General features: G+C 55.8%; 2 protein-coding genes across 6 annotated transcripts in view; one reads left to right on the plus strand and one right to left on the minus strand.

Moving 5' to 3' along the window:
• The window catches only part of LOC112658979 (estradiol 17 beta-dehydrogenase 5-like), a 29,957-nt gene extending 27,952 nt beyond the window's left edge, over nt 1-2,005 (plus strand). For all 5 annotated transcript variants that reach the window (XM_025445384.3, XM_025445382.3, XM_025445383.3 and 2 more), the window contains one exon: nt 436-2,005. In XM_025445384.3, coding sequence (XP_025301169.1) covers nt 436-478 — 43 coding nt within the window. In that variant the 3' untranslated portion in view covers nt 479-2,005. The remainder of the gene's footprint in view (nt 1-435) is intronic.
• Nucleotides 2,006-4,837: 2,832 nt separating this feature from the next.
• On the minus strand, nt 4,838-17,383 carry AKR1E2 (aldo-keto reductase family 1 member E2). The gene is made up of 10 exons (XM_049101305.1): nt 17,285-17,383; nt 13,954-14,121; nt 11,951-12,067; nt 11,718-11,795; nt 10,214-10,336; nt 8,769-8,866; nt 7,048-7,120; nt 6,513-6,597; nt 5,473-5,554; nt 4,838-5,215 (listed from the first exon to the last, which is right to left on the minus strand). Exons 1-10 carry the CDS (start codon nt 17,321-17,323, stop codon nt 5,173-5,175), a joined length of 906 nt encoding a protein of 301 aa, XP_048957262.1. The 5' UTR covers nt 17,324-17,383; the 3' UTR covers nt 4,838-5,172.
• Nucleotides 17,384-18,151: the final 768 nt, after the last annotated feature.

Consider the following 18,151-nt stretch of genomic DNA (forward strand, 5'->3'; position numbering starts at 1 on the left):
ACTGAACAACAGTGACGTTCTTATTGCCCTCCCCATCATCGCCTTGAAGTATTTGTTCCCGTTATGTATGAAACCCTAAGGGCATGGTTTTAAAAGAGGCAGAGTTCATTACTGCCCTCTTGGGAGTTTAAAGTAGCAACTCCAGGACCTTATCTCCTAAGTAGTAGAATAATACAATACCTTCAAAAATGCAACGTATTGTTTTAATTTTGTATATGTGTTCATGAGCACTGTGTACCATTTTTTACAATATGTTCATTATAGTCTCAAGTGGTAGTAGGTAGTAGTACCGGGTTATTGTAAAACTGGATGCTTTTGTCCTTGTCCATAAAAGAAAGTTCCATTAATTTTCATACTTAAGCCAGTTTAAAAGAAACCTCTCTTTACCCAGCCCAGAAACAGTTACTTGACTAAGTCTCTCTCTTCACCTTTTAGATTTGCTAATCATCCGGATTATCCATTTAATGACGAGGATTAACTGATTTCTTTGACTCTGGTTGATGATCAGCGAACAGCTCAAGGATGAGAAAGGATCTGACTTAGCCCATGTTACTTAGCCTGACACGTTGAAATGTAGCCTGAGTCCCCCGAATCTGGAAGTAAATGTCTCTAAACCCAGTCTTTCCCCCTCAAAGTCAATGGCAATACATTTCAAACAACCTAACCTATCAATGCCTTGGCTTTTTAGTCTGTTTTGCTTTTTCCTGTCACTGAGGTTGAAATGCTGTCCCTGTGAAGTGATCACAGGGATATAAATCTCTAAAAACAAACAAACAAACAAACAAACAAACAAACAAACAAACAAGAAGGTAACCATTGAGTATACTTTCAAATTGCCAAAGTCTAGCTTTTTACTTGTCTCCAAGAATTTTTCTCTTTTGTTCTGTGAATTTACCACACTATACAATTTTATCAGGCCTTTAAAAGAGATCTGAAGCTTAATTAAAACTCAATACAAAAAAAAAAGGCCATGTTTCAATTAAAAAGTACTCATAATGCCAAGAACAAGGAGATTATCAAACTGGATGAAAAAGGATGAGCACCAGATGCACTGCACCAAGACGACCAAGATAGGAAAATTATCCGACCAAGGATTTTAAAGCAGTCATGGTGAACATGTTTCAACAAGCAATGACAACACATGTGGAACAAATGGAAAGCCACAGTTTCAGCGAAGAAATAGAAGATATAAAGAATCACAAAATGGAAATGTTAGAACTGGAAAACACAATAATCAAAGTGGCACCTAGGAGGGTAAAACGACATAAATCACCCAATGGGAACAAGAGAGAGAAAATGAGCTGGGGATAAAAAACAGGAACAGAGCCTGTGGACCTTGAACAATAACAAAAGCTCTAACATTCATGTGATCAGAGTAGGGGGGATGCAGAGATGTTGGTCAAAGGCACAACTTCTGTTATAAGTTCTGAGGATGTAATGTTCAGCATGTAATCATAGTTAATAATACCGTGCTGTAACACTGACATGTGCTTAAAGAATTGATCTTACGTGCTCTCACCAAAAAAAAAAAAGGGTGATGGGTGTATTAATTAACCTGATCGTGGGAATCATCTCCTAAAGTGTATGTTTATTAAATCACTAAGCTACTGGAAGTATAAATTTTCAAAAAACTTCACAGATATTGGAGAGTCCAAATTTCAAAAGTGATATAATTAGTAAAAGGGACTGAAAAATGAGTGCCAGGATTTATTAAGAACTTCCAAAGATTTGCTTTCTCCATTTGCATCAATGCATCTCTGTGAGGGATTTTCAGCTGCAGCTGCTTGCGATGAAGACTGTGTTTCAAATCAAACTGAGTTTATGATCAAAATTTCAAATTTCTGTATCACAAAGTATTGAATCAATAGTGACAAAAAATATATATATATATAAATGTAAAGCGTAGTTGAATCATTGCTTTGAAAAGAATGTAACCACAATAAATTAGTGGGAACAAAGAATTTGGACCATGATTAAAGTTCTTATTTTTCCATTTTTTATTTCATCTCTGGCTCAGTGTAAAGTTTTTTTTTCTATTTTTTTGGGGTATTTTATAATGTACACACTGGATTAATAAAGAAGTGTATTCATATAATACATAAATAAATATACATTGTTTGGGTGCAAGTTCAAAAACTGCTAGTAATAGTAGGGGTTCTACCAAAAAAGAGGGAGTCCACTGTTCAGAGGTCACGTTGCCGTGTGTGCACCAGACAAGAAACCAACACCGTCCTTTGTCAGGAAGGCTGCGCAAGCCCGGGGAGGCTGAGCAAACCCCTGTTCCTCTCTCCCTGTGGACCCGGTGGGAGCGTCAGTCCCACCCGACAGGTGCCGCACCCGCAGTGAGCCGGGGCAGGTGTCATACCCTCTGGGGGCTGGGGCAGGTGCCGCGCCCGGGGGAGCAGGCAGAGGTGCCGCCCCGCGGGGAGCCTGGAGAGGTGCTGCACCTGCGGGGAGCATGCAGAGGTGCCGCCCCCGGGGGAGCACGGAGAGGTGCTGCACCTGCGGGGAGCATGGAGAGGTGCTGCACCTGCGGGGGGCACGGAGAGGTGCCGCCCCCGGGGGAGCACGGACAGGTGCTGCACCTGCAGGGAGCATGCAGAGGTGCCGCCCCCGGGGGAGCACGGAGAGGCCACATCCGCGGGGCGCGGCGGCAAGTGTCGCACCCACCGGGCAGGGGCAGGGGCAGGTGCCGCACCCACAGGCAGCCGCGGTCGGGACCAGGTGGTGGGCGGGGCGCACCTGGCGGGCGCCCCTGGGCCGCGGGGAAGGAGGCCCAGTCTCAGAAGCCAGGTAAACAAACAGGGCCCGGCCGCCTGTCCCCGTCTGGCCCCTTTGCTCCCAGCCGCCCCCGTGTGGCCCAGGCTCGGGAACTACCCCTCTCCCCCGGCCCCCCGCCCCCCTGAACCCCCGCCCCCCCGCCCCCCTGCGCCCCACCGCCCCCCGCAGCTGGCCCCTTCGCTCCTGCTCTTGCGGATCCAAGAAGAGCCCCCCCGGGAGCCAAAGATGGACCAGGCCGTCGGCTTCCCCCTGCAGCCCTGCTCGCTCCCGTCCCCCCCACCCTTTACCCACGCGGGAGCCTCCGATCCACGGGCGGGGCAGGGGTGCCCTCTGCCGCCAGAGCCGCGGATGCGCGGGCGCCCGTCGCGGGGCGACCTGGAGAGGCTCCTGGGCTCCTCCAGGGGAGGGGAGGCCCGGGGTCCCTGCAGGGCAGGCCTGGGGCGTTGGCCTAGGCCCTCAGTCCGCGTCGCCCCCGAGCTCCCCGGGGCGCTCCTGGATATGCACAGAGCGAACCCGGGAGCCTCTGGCCCAGCTGCAGAGGCGCAGTGCTCCCCGCGGGCGCGCGTCCTCCCCCGGGCCGCGTGGGGCCCAGTGTTTCTCATCCTCGCTGGTTGCCGTGGTGTTGCTATTCCAAGTGTTTCTAGCAAAAACAACAACAACAACAACAAAAAAAACCAACCACCAATCTGTAATAGTGTTTTCTATAGAATATAAAGTGATGGAGCTTACCTTTTGGTCCCTCCAGGCTCACCTGTGAATGGACATTGGTAAGAGTTGGAGTTTGAGGTGTGGGGATGAGAAGAAAGCCCCCTGCAGCCCGCAGTGCCTTTGCAAGGTCGGAGTCGTGGTGATAAGGATTCAGTGTAACATGTGGAAGTCATTTACATTAGGCCGGAGATCGATGACCGGCTGAAACTGGTCAAAATATTAAGTGAACGGTTGCACCAATGTACATCCGGTATATACGTTCGTGCATGTTTAATTTTTTGAAGATTTTATTTATTTACGGAGAGAGAGCATAAGTGGGGAGGAGGGGGTGGCTCCTCGCTGAGCTGGGAGCCTGATGTGACCCAGGACCTGGGGATCACGACCTGAGCGGAAGGCAGCTGCTTAACCACCTGAGCCCCCCAGGCACCCCTACACTTTTTTAAAAAGCGAGTTACAAATTATGTATGCTATGTGGCAGGTTTTGTGAAGCGTTTATGCCCATTTATTAGATATGTTTTTTAAAGATTGATAGAAAAGTGAGCATGCAGTGGGGAGGGGCAGAGAGAGAGAGAGAGAAGCAGGTTCCTCGCTCACTAGGCGCAGAGCCCCACGACCTCACCACCCTCAGATCATGACCTGAGTCCAAACCAAGAGTCCCACGCTCAACCGACTGAGCCACCCAGGCGCCCCTATCTGCACGTCATAGACGTGGGCAAAGACCACAAGGATCCACTAGAAAGAGGAGTTTTCCTAGATATTGCTCTTTTAGGCCTTTTTTACTTTCTCTAGTTGAGCTTCTCTCAGTTCTTTGCATTGTGAATTTGGTTGAATTACTTTGTAACCCAGGAAAATTCTGTAAATGTTAATAAAAAGTACTATTAGCCAATTGTGTTGAATTTTTCTTACACTTGGAAACAGGGAGACGCCTGCCAATTAACTCATGAAAATGAGCCTTTTAAGTCTCTCATAATTTATAGCAGCTTTAACACGAGTGGCCCCAATAGTACTGAGGTGACCCCTCGTGAGATGAACAACACAACACGTTGCCCTGAACGGGCCTGCGTGGATACGCTCCCTAATGCCCTTCCTTGTGCAGAGTGTGGACGGCCTGGGCACCGAGCGTCCTCTCTGAGCTGGGGTTTCCACATTGTGGAGAAGGAAAAATGCCTCTCTATTGACCTGAGACATCTCCAACTTTCAGCCCCGTGTTCTTTGGATGTGTCAAGGTAAGGATTTTGCTTTAAAATCAATGGGGGGGGGGGGTGCTGGCCAGCACAGGGGAGCACAGGGGACGCGAGGCGGGCCCAGGGCTGCAGTGGGGCCGAGTGACAGATACAGAGACTCATCATGCCATGGTCTCAACTCTTGTATTTATCTAAATATTTCCATAATACAATCTTTTTTTTTGAGAGTGTAGGCCACATTGTCTTGTAAAATCCCATCACACTGTGCTCAAAAGACTGAGGGTTCTCTGTGGAGAGGATCACCCTCTCCCTTTCCATCACGGAGACCATCTGAACCGTATGAATTTCTCAGGGAGCTCAGCTGCTGTTCCAGGCGGAAATCCACCGGAATCAAGCCTCGTCCGTCCCCTCCCCTCCCTGGCAGCCCAGGGCAGAGGCTGGTGGTTCGGGCCTCGTGGATCTGTCTGCCCAGGCAGGAGGAGGAAGCAGGAAGCCAGGCTCAGAAGTATATGTTGAAAGGATAGTCCTTGTGGTTTGCAGCTCTGAAAAAAACAGGAAAACAAATAAAAAATTAGAAATGCTTATTCTCATTAAGAGAAACATTCTAAGAGACACAGTTGTGTACTTTCAAGGTCCCCAATGTGCCAAATTAGTCTTTGGATTCGCTCAGGGGCACAGCCTCAAACAGAAAAGACTTAGGAGTTATGAGAAGCCTTAATTAACCTAAAACGTATATAATCAACACCGATTCAGGAACCAATCCCCCTATTTTGAAAGGAAGTAAAGGAGACGTATTTACATGGGTAACGTGCACAGCCGCAAGCTCCTGTTCAGGCCGAGGATGTCATTCATATCCTGTTCTGATAATTTAAAGTCGAACACCTGCAGCCAATACAGACGTTCATGGCAAAGTCAGGTCAGGGAGCACTTCGTGGAGCATGTGCTACCTGCCAAGTGTCGTGCCAGGCCTGTCGGGGACACCAAGCGGAGGGCGAACGGTGCCTGTGGCCCCCGGGTCTTCCCCAGAGCCTTGGCCTTCCCACACGCATGTGGGCCTTGGCCTTGGCCTGCCGCTGGCTGCCTCGGGGCTGGCTGGGAGCCCCTGGAAAGTCGGGGGGGGGTACTGCACTCACCCCCTGGGAGTACGGGACACCCTGGGATAGTGAAGGGGTGCAGCAAAGCTTTCCCACTGCTCAAAAAACAAAAAGAAAAAACAAAAAACCCAAAACCATTTGTGCCTCCCACCCTACCAGCTAGGAGGACGCTCGTCCCCGGGACCAGCCACTCCGACAGTGTTCAGAATGCAGGGTCCTCTTCGCATCTGTTCCCTCTGAAGCAGAGCTCTAAGCTGCACCGTCCCTGCCCCGCCCACCCTTTGGCTCCTAACATACTTGAGCACTATGACCCGCTCCAGAAATAGGAACTTTTCTCCCAGGAGGGCTGACCCTGGTTGCAGCCGAGGGGCTGGGAGAGAAGGTGGAGTGGCCTCGGGCCCAGCCTCTGCCCACAGGAGAGGCCCCACCACAGCCCAGGGGAAGCCAGGGATTCGGAGTCCCCAGCAGCTCTGGCTGGAGGGGGGCGGGGGCCCGGGAGGCGGGGTGGCTGGGCTCAGTTCTGGTGGGGTCGGCGGGCAGGTGCCCGGCTGTTCTCGCCTCCCTGCTCCCTGTCTCAGCTCCCAGGCTGGGCACTGTCACACCCTCGGGTTCCTCGGGCTGTGGCCACAGCTTCACCCTGCGCGCCCGCCACGTCACAGCCAGCAGGGCCCGTGCGTGAGGTGGCCGGACCCCCGCTAGCTGCATGTGTTCCCAAGCCCTCCACCTAAAAGAAGAGAAGCACTTTCCTGGATATTCTCAATAATCCGCTTGGGGGTGACTGATTTGGGAATCACGATCACATTCCTCTGGATCTGAAATCGGAGCAAAATCTGCAGGAATGAAAAAAAAAAGTCTAATATCAGACACAGGGAGGAGATTCCACGGAGTTGGTGGTTTCTCACGCAGTTTACAGCGTATCGTACAGTGAAAAAGTCCAAAAGTCAGGGGCAGCTTTTAATCACAAAGCTTTTCTGTTCCAAAGTCTTTTAGGAACCCACACCAGTATTTTCTGGAAGCTTTTTCCAATGTGTGTGCAATGACCGCCACCGGCCCGCGGAGACTCCTGTGACTTAATGATCCCACGGATGCACCCAACACCTCGACCCTGGACGTCAGAGCAAGGAAGCCGGTGGGAAGGCCTTTCCTGTTCCACTCGCTGGTGCGCGGGGTGGGGCCCAGCACATGCTGGTGAAGCGTGGGGGCCTGGCCAGGGGCTCCTGTCCTCCGTCCTTGCCCGGTCCCGGCCCCCAGAGGAAGCAGGCCCGCCCAGCCCCTCCTACCTGTGCCGGGGACTTGTTGTGCTTCTGCGCCACCCTCTGGATCACAGGGTCATCCAGCAGGTCTACGCCCTCACTAGAGAGAGCAGGGCCAGGCAGGAGGTTAGGTTAGGGGGTTAGCAGGTCCAGCGTGCATGCTCCTGGCTTTGAAAACCCCACTACTTCCTCCAGAGGGCAAAACCTAGATTTATTTTCGTCTGATCGCTACATCTGCTCGCTGCGGGGACGGTAAATGAGACAGAAGCGCTCCCCACCCCGACCCCACCGGCTGACACTTCCCAGGAGACAGCTGGACACGCTGCTGCTCTTGGTGGATACGTGGTGTTTCCTCGAGGACGAGGTGGCACCATCGGAGGGCCCATGGCCTGGTGTGACGTCTACGGGCTGTCTGACCTCGCTCACCATAGGGCCTGGAGCGGCGCCTAAACTGCTGCTGCTGCTGCTGGCAATCTCAGAAAGCTCAACTCGGGTGCCCACACGAGCCTGAGCCCGGGAACACGCGGAAGGTCTAGTGCGGAGACCCTGGGCTACGGCCTGGCGCCACCCCTGGGCCCGCGTCCCGCAGGGAGAGGCCCTAACCACTCCGGAGAGGCGTTTCCTCGGCCAGCACTCCTTAAGTGGCTCTACAGACAGTGCTCAGAGCCTCCTGAAGGAACTGACCAGCTGATCTCACCTGCCGCGGGCCCAGCACTCAGCTGGTTCCCTGCCCTGGGCGGCCCTGGGACCCCACGCTCATCTGCATGACACGACCTGGCCTTCCAGCAACTACCGTGTTCAGACACCTATGCCTACCTCCCACGGCAGACACACACACACACACACACACACACACACACACACACACACAGGTATTTAGAGTCAAATGCTTCCAGCCCTCCAGGGCCCCTGGTCTGTCCCAGGCACTGAGCCAGGGGTGGAGGAGAGTCACAAATCACACGCTGTCCCTGCACTCGAGCAGCTCTGACAAGTGGGGACAGGAATTAATGACAAGACAGTGAGACGAGGGCTATGGACAAAACCGGGATACAGGGAGTGAGTGTGGGGGGCTTCCTGGAGGAGGTGACACAGAATTAAACCGTGTATCAGAAATCAGAGTTAACCAGATTTAAAAAGAAAAAAAAGGGTCCGAGCAAGATCTCAAGGTAAAGAGAACAGTACGTGAGAGGCACAGAGCCCGGAAAGACGGCGCTCCTTCCCGGGAGCCCCGTGTGGTGTCAAGTGCTGGGCGAGCACGCTTGTTGGGGGAAGAACCGAGGCCAGAAGCACGCAGAGGCCAGACCAGTGGGACTTCGAGGCCAAGCCAAGAACGGAAGGGTTTTCCAGCAGGAAGGTGACCTGATCCTACTGAGCCGCCCCGTCTGGTACCGCGGGGACAGTGGGTGGGAAGCGGGCAAGCCCGGCCCGAGCCAGGAGGCTGCGGGAACTAGCGAGAATTAGCGGGGAGAGCGCCCGCTTAACTACGGCAGGGGTGGCGGGAACACAGATCGAGAGACAGACCCCGGCCCTGCGGCAGAATGGCCTGGAGGACGTTCAGGTGTCTGGTCCGGGTGGTGCGAGCGGCCAAGGGGGCTCGTTAGCTTAGCAGGTGGAGGGAGCACGGCACACGGCTGGGGTTGGGGGGAGGAGGCCGGGCGAGCCTCCCCTTCCTTCAGAGAGCCCCTGCCAACCACCCGAATTCTTCCCTGCTAGAGCCCCATGCGCCACCACCCGTGACGCACCCCTACCTGGAACCGCCGAGGGGCCGGTACGCGGTCACGGACACCTGTCTGGACTGGCAAAACCCGATGAGCTCCTTCTGGGTGAGATACGGGTGGCACTCGATCTACAGAGAGAGTCACAGCTTACCAGGGGGATTGGGACCGACAGGCCACCAGGAAACAGGGCATGCGCTCACGGTCGGCTCTGCCCCCGAGGAGCCGCGGGCCCGTTCCCAGGCGCAGGCCTCCGCTGCCGTGGGGTGACAGGCCCCTGGGAACGGGCAGGAGGGCCCCCACGCTCCCCGGGCGCTCCGACGGCCCCTGCCCGGTGAGGTGCCCCCTCTGGGCCTGTATTTCCGCTCCAGCCCGTGGCGCTCTCCTGCCTCACGTGGGGACAGTGGCTGCTCTGTGGGTGGCAGCCAGGGAGCTTCCAGAAGGCAGAGGCTGTTTTGCTTCCTGCTCTGGGTGCTGACCGCTTGAGCAGGCTCACCTGCGGAGACTCGCCGAGCGATGCCCTTTCCTGTACCCACGTGATAGGAAGGGTATTTTTTTTTTTTAAGATTTTATTTATTTATTCCTGAGAGACATGGAGAGAGAGGCAGAGACCCAAGCAGAGGGAGAAGCAAGCTCCATGCAGGGAGCCTGATGCGGGACTTGATCCCGGGACCCCGGGGTCACGCCCTGAGCAGAAGGCTCAACAGCTGAGCCACCCAGGTGCCCCAGAAATTTGTTGTAAAAAAAGGAACCTGATGCTCTATTCTTAACGTCCCCAAACCAGAAACTACCCAAGGGCCCATCCACGCCAGAATGGGTAACTACCCTGTGCTGTATTTACGTCATGGAATGCCACGCAGAGATCGGAACGGTGGACGACCACACGTGAACGTGGACGCATCTGACAACTATACTGTGGAAAGCCAGACGCAGCAGAGTACGTCACGCGTCACTTCATCGACTACGTTCAAAAGCGGCTGGTGCCGTCAGTAATCGGCACAGCGGCTGCCCTTGGCGGGCGGCGGTCACACTGTTTCTGTGTCTGGATGCCGGGCACGGAGTGCGCCGAGGCTCAGTGGAAGTCATCGAGTCCCAGGGTCATGTGCGCGCTTTGTGGACGTCCGTGACGCTGTGCAACCGTTCAGGTAAAGTGAAGTACTGCAAAAATGCCCTTTGCTCATGAGCCAGCCCGGTGCACGGAAGGCCTGGGCAGCACCGTGGGTGAAGGAGGACGGCTCGCCAGGACCTTCTGCTGCCTCTGCACAGAGCAAACCCAGCTCCGCCCGCGCCCTGCCTCCCCAGGGCACCTGCCGTCCCGCAGGCTCTCCTGCCTCGGCGCCCGATCCCGGCTGACCTGCTCCCAACAGCACCGCTCTGCAGCCCCGGGAGGGGAAGGCCCAACTTGCAACCCCCCTCCTCCCGTTCCCAGCTTACTCACGCGGACGGGGCAGCTGCAGAGCCAGCTGTTCAAGCCTCACCTGGTTAGTGATTGGCTTGAATCTCAAGTTGGGTTTGTTCAAAAGTCTGTCGAGCTGCTTGTGGTTGAAGTTTGACACCCCGATGGCTTTCACCAGCCCCATGACCACCAGGTCCTCCATGGCCTAGAGAGAACACAGGGTCCCGCGGATGCTCCACGCCCCGCACGCCTCTACACACTGTGCTGAGCCCACTCCACCCACCCCAGACTTCTGCGGATCCCATCCAACATCCCACGGGCGTTTCTGCCCCCAGCGCCTACTCCACTTCCACCTCTCCCCGGCTGGGGGGCCTGGGGCACGTGTTTATGACCCACGGAGCCTCAACGTCCCCACCTGCAAAGTGGGGACAAGCCTGTCCTTGCCACAGGATTGTCTTAAGATTCCATCCAACAACACGCACCTAGCATTCAGCTCAGGGCCCAAATCTCCCGAACGCGCGGCACGTTAGGTATTGTTACTCCTCTTACTCTACCTGCTGATGCGGTGTCTGTGAGCACGTGCGATGCTGACCGTTGGCTTGCCTCCCTCTCTACCCAGGTTATGGACCTCCTGAGCACCATGAGGTGCCATCATTGTCCTGCTGGCCCTCTGCTCGAGGCGGAGCATGGCCCGGTGCAGGGGACGGGGGCGGCATAAGTCCTGAGTGGCCACGGGCAGGCGGCCAGTGAGCAGACACCAGCTCCTGCCTGCACGCTGCAGCAGCATCCAGAACCCCACTCGTGCTGCCGAGACCGCCCGGACTCTAACCCACGACTTTCCAGAGAGGCAGTGCCCTGGGACAGAAAGGGCTGGGGACCCCCGGACACTGGCCCTGATAGCCCAGGCCCCGCTGCTAATCCCTTTCGCTGATTCCCGTTTAAAAGAAATGGAGGGAGAGGGTGGCCTGGGGGGTGCGCTTCCCCATCTGTGTGCCCCTCACCCTGCCCGGTCCTCCAAGGCCGGCTCCCACTCCTCTCCCTGAACTCAGTGTGAACTCGCCTGCTTCCCACGCCTCTACCCCACATCAGTGTGCAATATCACACGCGCTGGGTCAGCCGAGGCCGGCGGGGAACCCCCCCCCTCCCGCACTCGCTGCTGTACTTGAGGCCTCCTCCCCCCTTTCCGTCCGGGCTCCAGCAGCAGCCTGCAGAGTTGCATCCCATCCCTCCAGCTTCTCTGAGCGGTTACCGATAAGCCGTTGGCAACTACAGAAGAGCCTGATGGGGCCCCACCGGGTAATGGAGAAATGGATTCTTAAGTTTTATTTCTATCCTCTTCTTTGTTTCCGTCATGACCACGCGCTGTTTCCTAATCAAGAAACAAGCGGACACTGAGAGTACCGGAGGCCTGCCCTAGTTGTCGCTCAGATGGATGTGTTGGCGAGAGGAGGCAGCCCGAGCTATGGAAGCAGGCGGCCGCTGAGTCAGGTGTGCACCCCCGTTCATGCTGCACACCCGTGCGTTGGGCACGCAGCCGGCGTACCTGAACCAGCAAGCTCGCGATCCCCCGCCAGCCGAAGGCTCACCTCCCAGGTGTCCAGGAAGTCCGTGTCACTGGCTATGACCATGCCGCTGCGGTCCAGGGGCACGTCTTCTTCCCCGGACTGTGAGACAGAGGAGGGAGCCAATGGGGAACTGCGGGCAAGTAAACGTGCGCGTGCGGCCCACACGGCCCGGGGACCCCGGCCCTGCTGCTGGCCCAAGCTCTCTGCGCCACCCGACGGCCGTGAGCAGGAAGCCGGTGCCTCCGGGACGTTACCTTGAAGCCCATGGGCCAGTGCATGAGGTAGAGGTCCAGGTAGTCCAGGTTCAGGGCTGTGAGACTCCTGGTGCATGCCGCCTTCACCAGCGACTTCTTGTGGCTGGTGCACCAGAGCTGCCGGCGGGAGGAAGGACGCCCGTGTTAGCACCACAGCTGCCCCTGCGCCCCACGATTCCAGCAGCGGGAAGGTGGACAACATCCGCGACTAGGCGGCAATCAACACAAGGTGGTGACGTCGGCCTCGGATGCTCCCTTGGGGACGGATCTCCAAAACGGGGCCCCTGCTGCCTGAGTCCCGCTGGAAGGAAGTTGGCAGCACGGGGAACGATTTGTGGGAGGGCCGCCTGCTTACAGGGATCCGCTGGGACCAGATGAAAATCAACCCAAATGCCTGCAAGCAGAAGGGCGGGCGCGAACCGTCCAACTCGCTCACTGGGTCTCCCGTTAAGTTGGCGCCGGCTGGGAAGGCCGCGTGGCCGCGGGTGAGGTGGGGCGGGTGTCCAGCTGCCCTGTCCTGACCTGGATACTTCCAGCCCCGCCCCTGGATCTGCTTCCCGTTACTTCCCGCTCCGTGTCGTAGTGACCGCGACGAGGCCGGTCTGGGGCCTCTGACACAGCAAGAGAAGACAGATAACATGTTCCAGAAAGAAGACTGGAAGATAGGAAGAGAACACTGAAACAACACCCAGAAACACTGGGTATTGACAAAGGCAGGAAAACACAAAAAAGGGAGGAATATACTGTGAATAAATAACGGTGCCCTCTAGACGGTGAGCACACAGAGTGATTTCTGTAAAAAACTTGCATTTCCACCACTTTTCCAAATGTCAAGGGCGAGGAGCACACCTGCCCTGCCGGCTCTGCTGCACCCCGGAGAAACCTGTGCCTGGGTTTGGGGGCTGGCCCGGCAACCCTGCAGCCAGCGCCCTCCTGGACCAGCAGGGGAGCAATTTGAACCCCGCCAGGGACACACTGAGGCCTCTCCAGCTCTCCGGGACCTGATGAGTCGCAGAGTCACGCAGGACAGTGACGCTACTACAGGAGCAGCAGTGCGTCCTGCAGCTATGGACATCGGGCCTGGAAAGTACTCGAGATGACCAGATCCCGAGCCTGGCTTTACACACAAGGACGCCGTGAGCCCGTGCCACCCAGTGACTGCCCAGTGCCTCGGAGCTCGGGGACACCCGGCGTGAGGGCCGGGGCTCTGGCCTCACGGTCCTGACACCCCGCGTCAGAGTCAACAGCTAGGGCGCTCTGGACTGCGCGCTGCCCGCGTCTGCCCCTCGGCGGCCCGCACGGCTGTCCCCTGCGCCTCCCATCTCCCAAGTCCGGGCCTCCCTCCTCTTCTGCCCACACGGTGGCCAGGGTCTCCAGCCTCCTGAACAAATGCACCTGTCTTTCCTTTTTTTTTTTTAAAAAAAGATTTTATCCATTTATTCATGAGAGACACAGAGAGAGAGGCGGACACACAGAGGGAGAAGCAGGCTCCACGCAGGGAGCCCGATGTGGGACTCGATCCTGGGACCCTGGGGTCACGTCCTGAGCCAAAGGCAGACTTTCAGTTGCCGAGCCCCCCAGGTGTCCCCGCACCTCTCGGTGGCTGCAATTGCCTGATCCGACACAAGTCTCGCTGCTCCAACATATGAGCTCCCTACTTAAACACCTGCAACGGTGCTCCTCTGTGGGGAACAAGAGCGAGCCCCTGATTCACAGGTAGCTGGGCCCCCGGGATGCAGCCTGTCCCCCGCTGCAGCCTCATTTCCTGGTCCAGGAACGCCAAGCATCTTCCAGGTCCCTGTACCTGTCCCCACCGCGTGCTCTGCCCACGTGTCCCCTCTGCTTGTCACGCAGTCCCGGGCACCTTCCCCTGCACCAGTCCCAGCACATGCGTCCTGCTCAGCTCCCCGAGGCCCAGAAAACCCTCCACACGCTAGGTCGGCTTTCCTGCCCCCCAAGCCCTGCGGGGTCTACACTGGGGTCTACACCCTCCGACGTCCTACCTTACTGACGATAAACAGGTCCTCCCGCCTCACCACGCCCTCCGTGATCTTGCTGTGGATCCCGGCTCCAACCTCGCTCTCATTGTGGTACAAGTAAGCGCAGTCGAAGTGCCGATATCCCGCGTCGATGGCCACTTTCACGGCCTCGGCCACCTCCCCTGGGGCCGCCTGCAAAAGGAGCGTGACAGAAGGAACCCTCGCACTCAGGACACGGCCGCTGCTCCCCCGCACCTGGGTCAGGTCCCCGCACCCGCGCCAGCGTGGGCCGGCCCTGCGATCAGGGCCCGTGGGAGTCAGGGCGGCTCCCAAGCCTCTAAGTTCCAGCTCCTCGGCTTGTTTGGGGAAAACTCTGTAGGTATTTTTGGTGCCTGCAAATCAGGGAGCCACATCCTCTGCTGTGCCTCCTGAACCAGCAGAGGAATAAAGACACGGAGGAGGCATCACAATAGTAAAGGAGACACAAGAAGGTGCAGATTCAGCCTCTACCCGGGAAGACCAGAAGGCCAAGGGGAAAGGCAAACAGGGGTACACTCGCTTGAAGATAGCCCACCCCCCGCGGAGGAGCTCCCCAAACCCACAGGCACAGTAGGGCTTTCATCAGAAAAACGCTCCCTGTGGACGGGGCTGCTCAACAAGCAAAGGGGCTGAAGCAGAGGAAGGAGCCCGGGGAGGGCTCACGACGTCCACCGGGCATCCCCAAGGGCTTCGTGATTCTCAGAGCACCTGCTCGCTTGACCTTCACGGAACCCCCTGCGCCAGGTCTTCACTCACGAGCAGCATTCAGAGGCGCTGAGAGCTAATGAAGCAGCATCCACCCCAAGTCGGGAACGAACCACCAAGAAATGAGAAGGGGAGGGAAAATGTGAGAACAAGAATGAACATCCAATAAAGACACGGAGGAGAAGATCAACAAAGCCAGAGCTAGGTCTCTGAAAAACCTTAGTAAGGTGGACAAACTTCTGATGAGACTGACAGCACCAAATTTTTTTTTTTAATGACCTCAATGAAAAACAGCCATACAGATTAAACTGAGACCCAAAATCGCAGAAAATATTATCGGTCACTACAAACTGACAATTTGCAGAGATGAAAAGACTGGGAGAAATCCCTAGAGAAACTTACTCGAGAAGAAGTAAAAGCCGAATTGTCCTATAATTATCTTTCTTTTTTTAAATGAAGCAATTCGTTGAACACACACAGAGTTCTACGTTTTCAAGGATGAGATCATCCCAAGTTGATACTAAATCTTTCATAGAAAAGGAAAAGAATATTCCCAACTCATTCCACCAGACCAGCATAACCCTGGCATCCAAAGCAGACAAAAATATTAGTAGGACAGTCACCATGGATCTTGCTCATCGATCGTTGCAAAAATCCTAAGTAAAATAACAGCAAAGTGGATGCAACAATATACTACGGAAAAAGAACATACCACAGCCACACTGAGTTTATCTGACATGGCCAAGGACGGCTTGATATCAGAAAATCCATAATAATTTACCACATGAACAGATTAAAAAAATACACGTTGTCAATCAATATTGGATAAGATTCAACATCCATTTCTGATTCCAACTCTCAGTAAACTAAGAAAAAAGAAAACTCTTTAACCTGGTAAAGAATACCCACACTTAAAACAACCACAACAACAGCAAAAAAAAAAAAAAAAAAAAAAAAATCAAGAACAAAAACAAACGAAAAACCCTAGGGGCAGACATCATTGTAAACCTGTTAAGTATCAGAAACATTCCCTTTAAAATCCAGAACAAAACAAGAAAGTCCTTGGTAATGGAGGTCCTAGCCATCACAAGCAGCTCAGAAATAGCAATTTGAGACTGGAGAATCAGAAAAAAGGGAATGAAAGTAGCGTTGTTTGCAGACGGGAGGATCATTTATGTAGAAAACCCAAATGAATCTATAGGTGAATTAAGAGAACAACAGGACAATTCAGCAGAGTGGCTGGAAATGTGATGAATATACCAAAGAAGACTGTTCTTTTTTTAAAAAACAACAACAACAACAACAAAAAACTAGGCCCCACACCTAATATGAGGTTCCAACTTCTGACCCTGAGGTCAGAGTCCTATGGTCCATCAACTGAGCCAGACAGACGGCCCCGGGGAAGACTATTTTCCTATGCATCAACAGTGAATGAGCTGAAGACATAATTTCAGAGAAGTTTCATTTCCAATAGTATCACAGAGCGTCCAGTATCCAGGACTAAATCCCCCAAATGAAGGGTCTGCTCTCTCCAGGGAAAGCTGTATGTAGAACCAGACGAAGAGACACTGACAGACACAATCTATCTAGGACAATGTATTAACAGAGAAATAGACTATGCTTGTAGAAGGCCGGGTTTAATACAAAAAAGTCAGTTCTCTCCAGGTTGATCCATGGATTTAATGTGATCCCACAGACTCCGAATGAACTATCTTCCTCCCCCCCGCCCCCAAGGCCATCTTGAACCTGGGGTGTCCTTGTGCTTCACTGGGGTGAACAGAATGCAGCCAGAGAGGTTTCCAGCCTAGGCTTCAGGGCGCCCTGTGCATTTCCCTGGCTCCCTCGGGACCTCAGCCACCATCACCCAGTGGATACCCCAGGATAGCCTGCTTGAGGCTGAGAGTTCGGTGCAGCCACAAGGATTAGCCCCAGGGGGTCTGACCCAGGCACGGGACAGGGCTGCCCAGCTGAGCACCCTGCATGCAGCCGAGCACCCTGCATGCAGCCGTCGGGACCCACATGCTGCCCTAGGCCACTGCGTCTCTGTGATTGTCACTGAGGCCGCTCTTGGGGGCCAGCAGAGAATCCATAGTAGTGCTGTGACCTGACTGCACAAACGCGAGACTCTGCGTGGTGGTCAGGAAGGGGCGAACGGGGCCGACCCAGCTCTGTGCACCTGGGGTCCAGCAACACCAGAGAGGAATGGTTTGGCCCCCGAAGCAGGCTTTTTTTTTTTTTTTAATTTTGTTGTTGTTGTTTTTTTTTGCAGGTTTCCTAGCGCTGGTTGCTGTGCAGAGGGCGGTGCAGCAAAGGCAGGCGGGGAAGTCGAGGCACGGAGCCCTGCGGAGCGCTGGCTGCGCGCGCACACAGCCCGAGGCGGGGCCGCGGAGCCCCAGCAACCGTGCAAGTCGCACCCCAGGTATGCAGGAGCCGGAGAGCACCTCGCAGGATTATACCTGGGTGATGCTAAGCCCTCCGCAGCCGGCCCCTCCCACGATAAAACGCGGGGTCCAACAGGTGCCAGCAGGTGCGCAGGGGCGTGTGATGCGGCGCGGCCCCCACCCCAGGGCGGCGGGTGGCCCCGCGGGCCTCGCAGGGGAGGCCGCCTCACCTTCCAGGTGCCCAGGCCCACGGCCGGGATGCGCTCCATCCTCCCGCCGCCGCCGCCGCGCAACTGCCGGGCTCGCGGCCGCAGCTCCCGAGGGGCGCGGGGGGCGGGGCCGGAGCGGCGGCCCTGATTGGCTGGCGGCCGGGGACACGCCCACCCCCTGGGAGCCCGGGCGGCGATGTGCGCACGCGCCGGCCTGCGCGCTCCTGGAGCCTCGGGGACTGGGAGGGTGGGAGGGAGGGAGGAGCGGGGAGAGGCCCGGCCGCGGGGAGGCGGGACGAGGGGCTGGTGTTCCCGGTTCCGGGGACCGCAGGGCTGGGCCAGGCCCCGGCTCCCGGCGCTGGAGCCCGGGTAGGGACTCCCTCCAGCAGGGAGAGGGAAGGCCTTGCTCCCCTGCAACCTGACGTGCTTGGGGCGGGCATCCCGAGGCCCCCGGGCTCCTCGAGGTCCGTCGGCCTCGGGGCTCCGTCGGTGACACACCTGGCTGGGTCCAGTAAATGCTTTCTACTCCCTGGGGTCCCGGCAGCAGGACCTGCGGGGTGCAGAATGGGGCACAGCACTGCCTGCTGCACCCCACCCCGCCCCACCCCGCCCCGGGGCCGAGGACCAGCCTCCCGGCTGGCGCCGCAGGTGGAAGGGGGCGGAGTCCCGGGATCGAGTCCCACGTCTGGCTCCCTGCATGGAGCCTGCTTCTCCCTCTGCCTGTGTCTCTGCCTCTCTCTCTCTCTCTCTCTCTCCCCTTCTCTGTGTCTCTCATGAATAAATAAATACAATCTTAAAAAAAAAAAGTTTCCATTTCCCTAACCTCTAATGTGGCTGGTCCTGTTTTCACAACCTTATATCTTATATTTTCTGTGGCAAAATGGGTAT

The sequence above is a fragment of the Canis lupus genome, chromosome 2, assembly GCF_003254725.2.
Source record: "Canis lupus dingo isolate Sandy chromosome 2, ASM325472v2, whole genome shotgun sequence".
In the NCBI taxonomy this organism is placed as follows: domain Eukaryota; kingdom Metazoa; phylum Chordata; class Mammalia; order Carnivora; family Canidae; genus Canis; species Canis lupus.

Coding starts and splice junctions, on each gene's coding strand:
- AKR1E2 (XM_049101305.1), bottom strand. CDS start 17,323: ATGGAGCGCATCCCGGCCGTGGGCCTGGGCACCTGGAAG. Junction 7,121..8,768: donor CGGCCCCTCGGCGGTTCCAG/GTAGGGGTGCGT, acceptor TGCTCTCTCTAG/TGAGGGCGTAGACCTGCTGG. Junction 5,555..6,512: donor GATTATTGAGAATATCCAGG/AAAGTGCTTCTC, acceptor ATTGGCTGCAGG/TGTTCGACTTTAAATTATCA.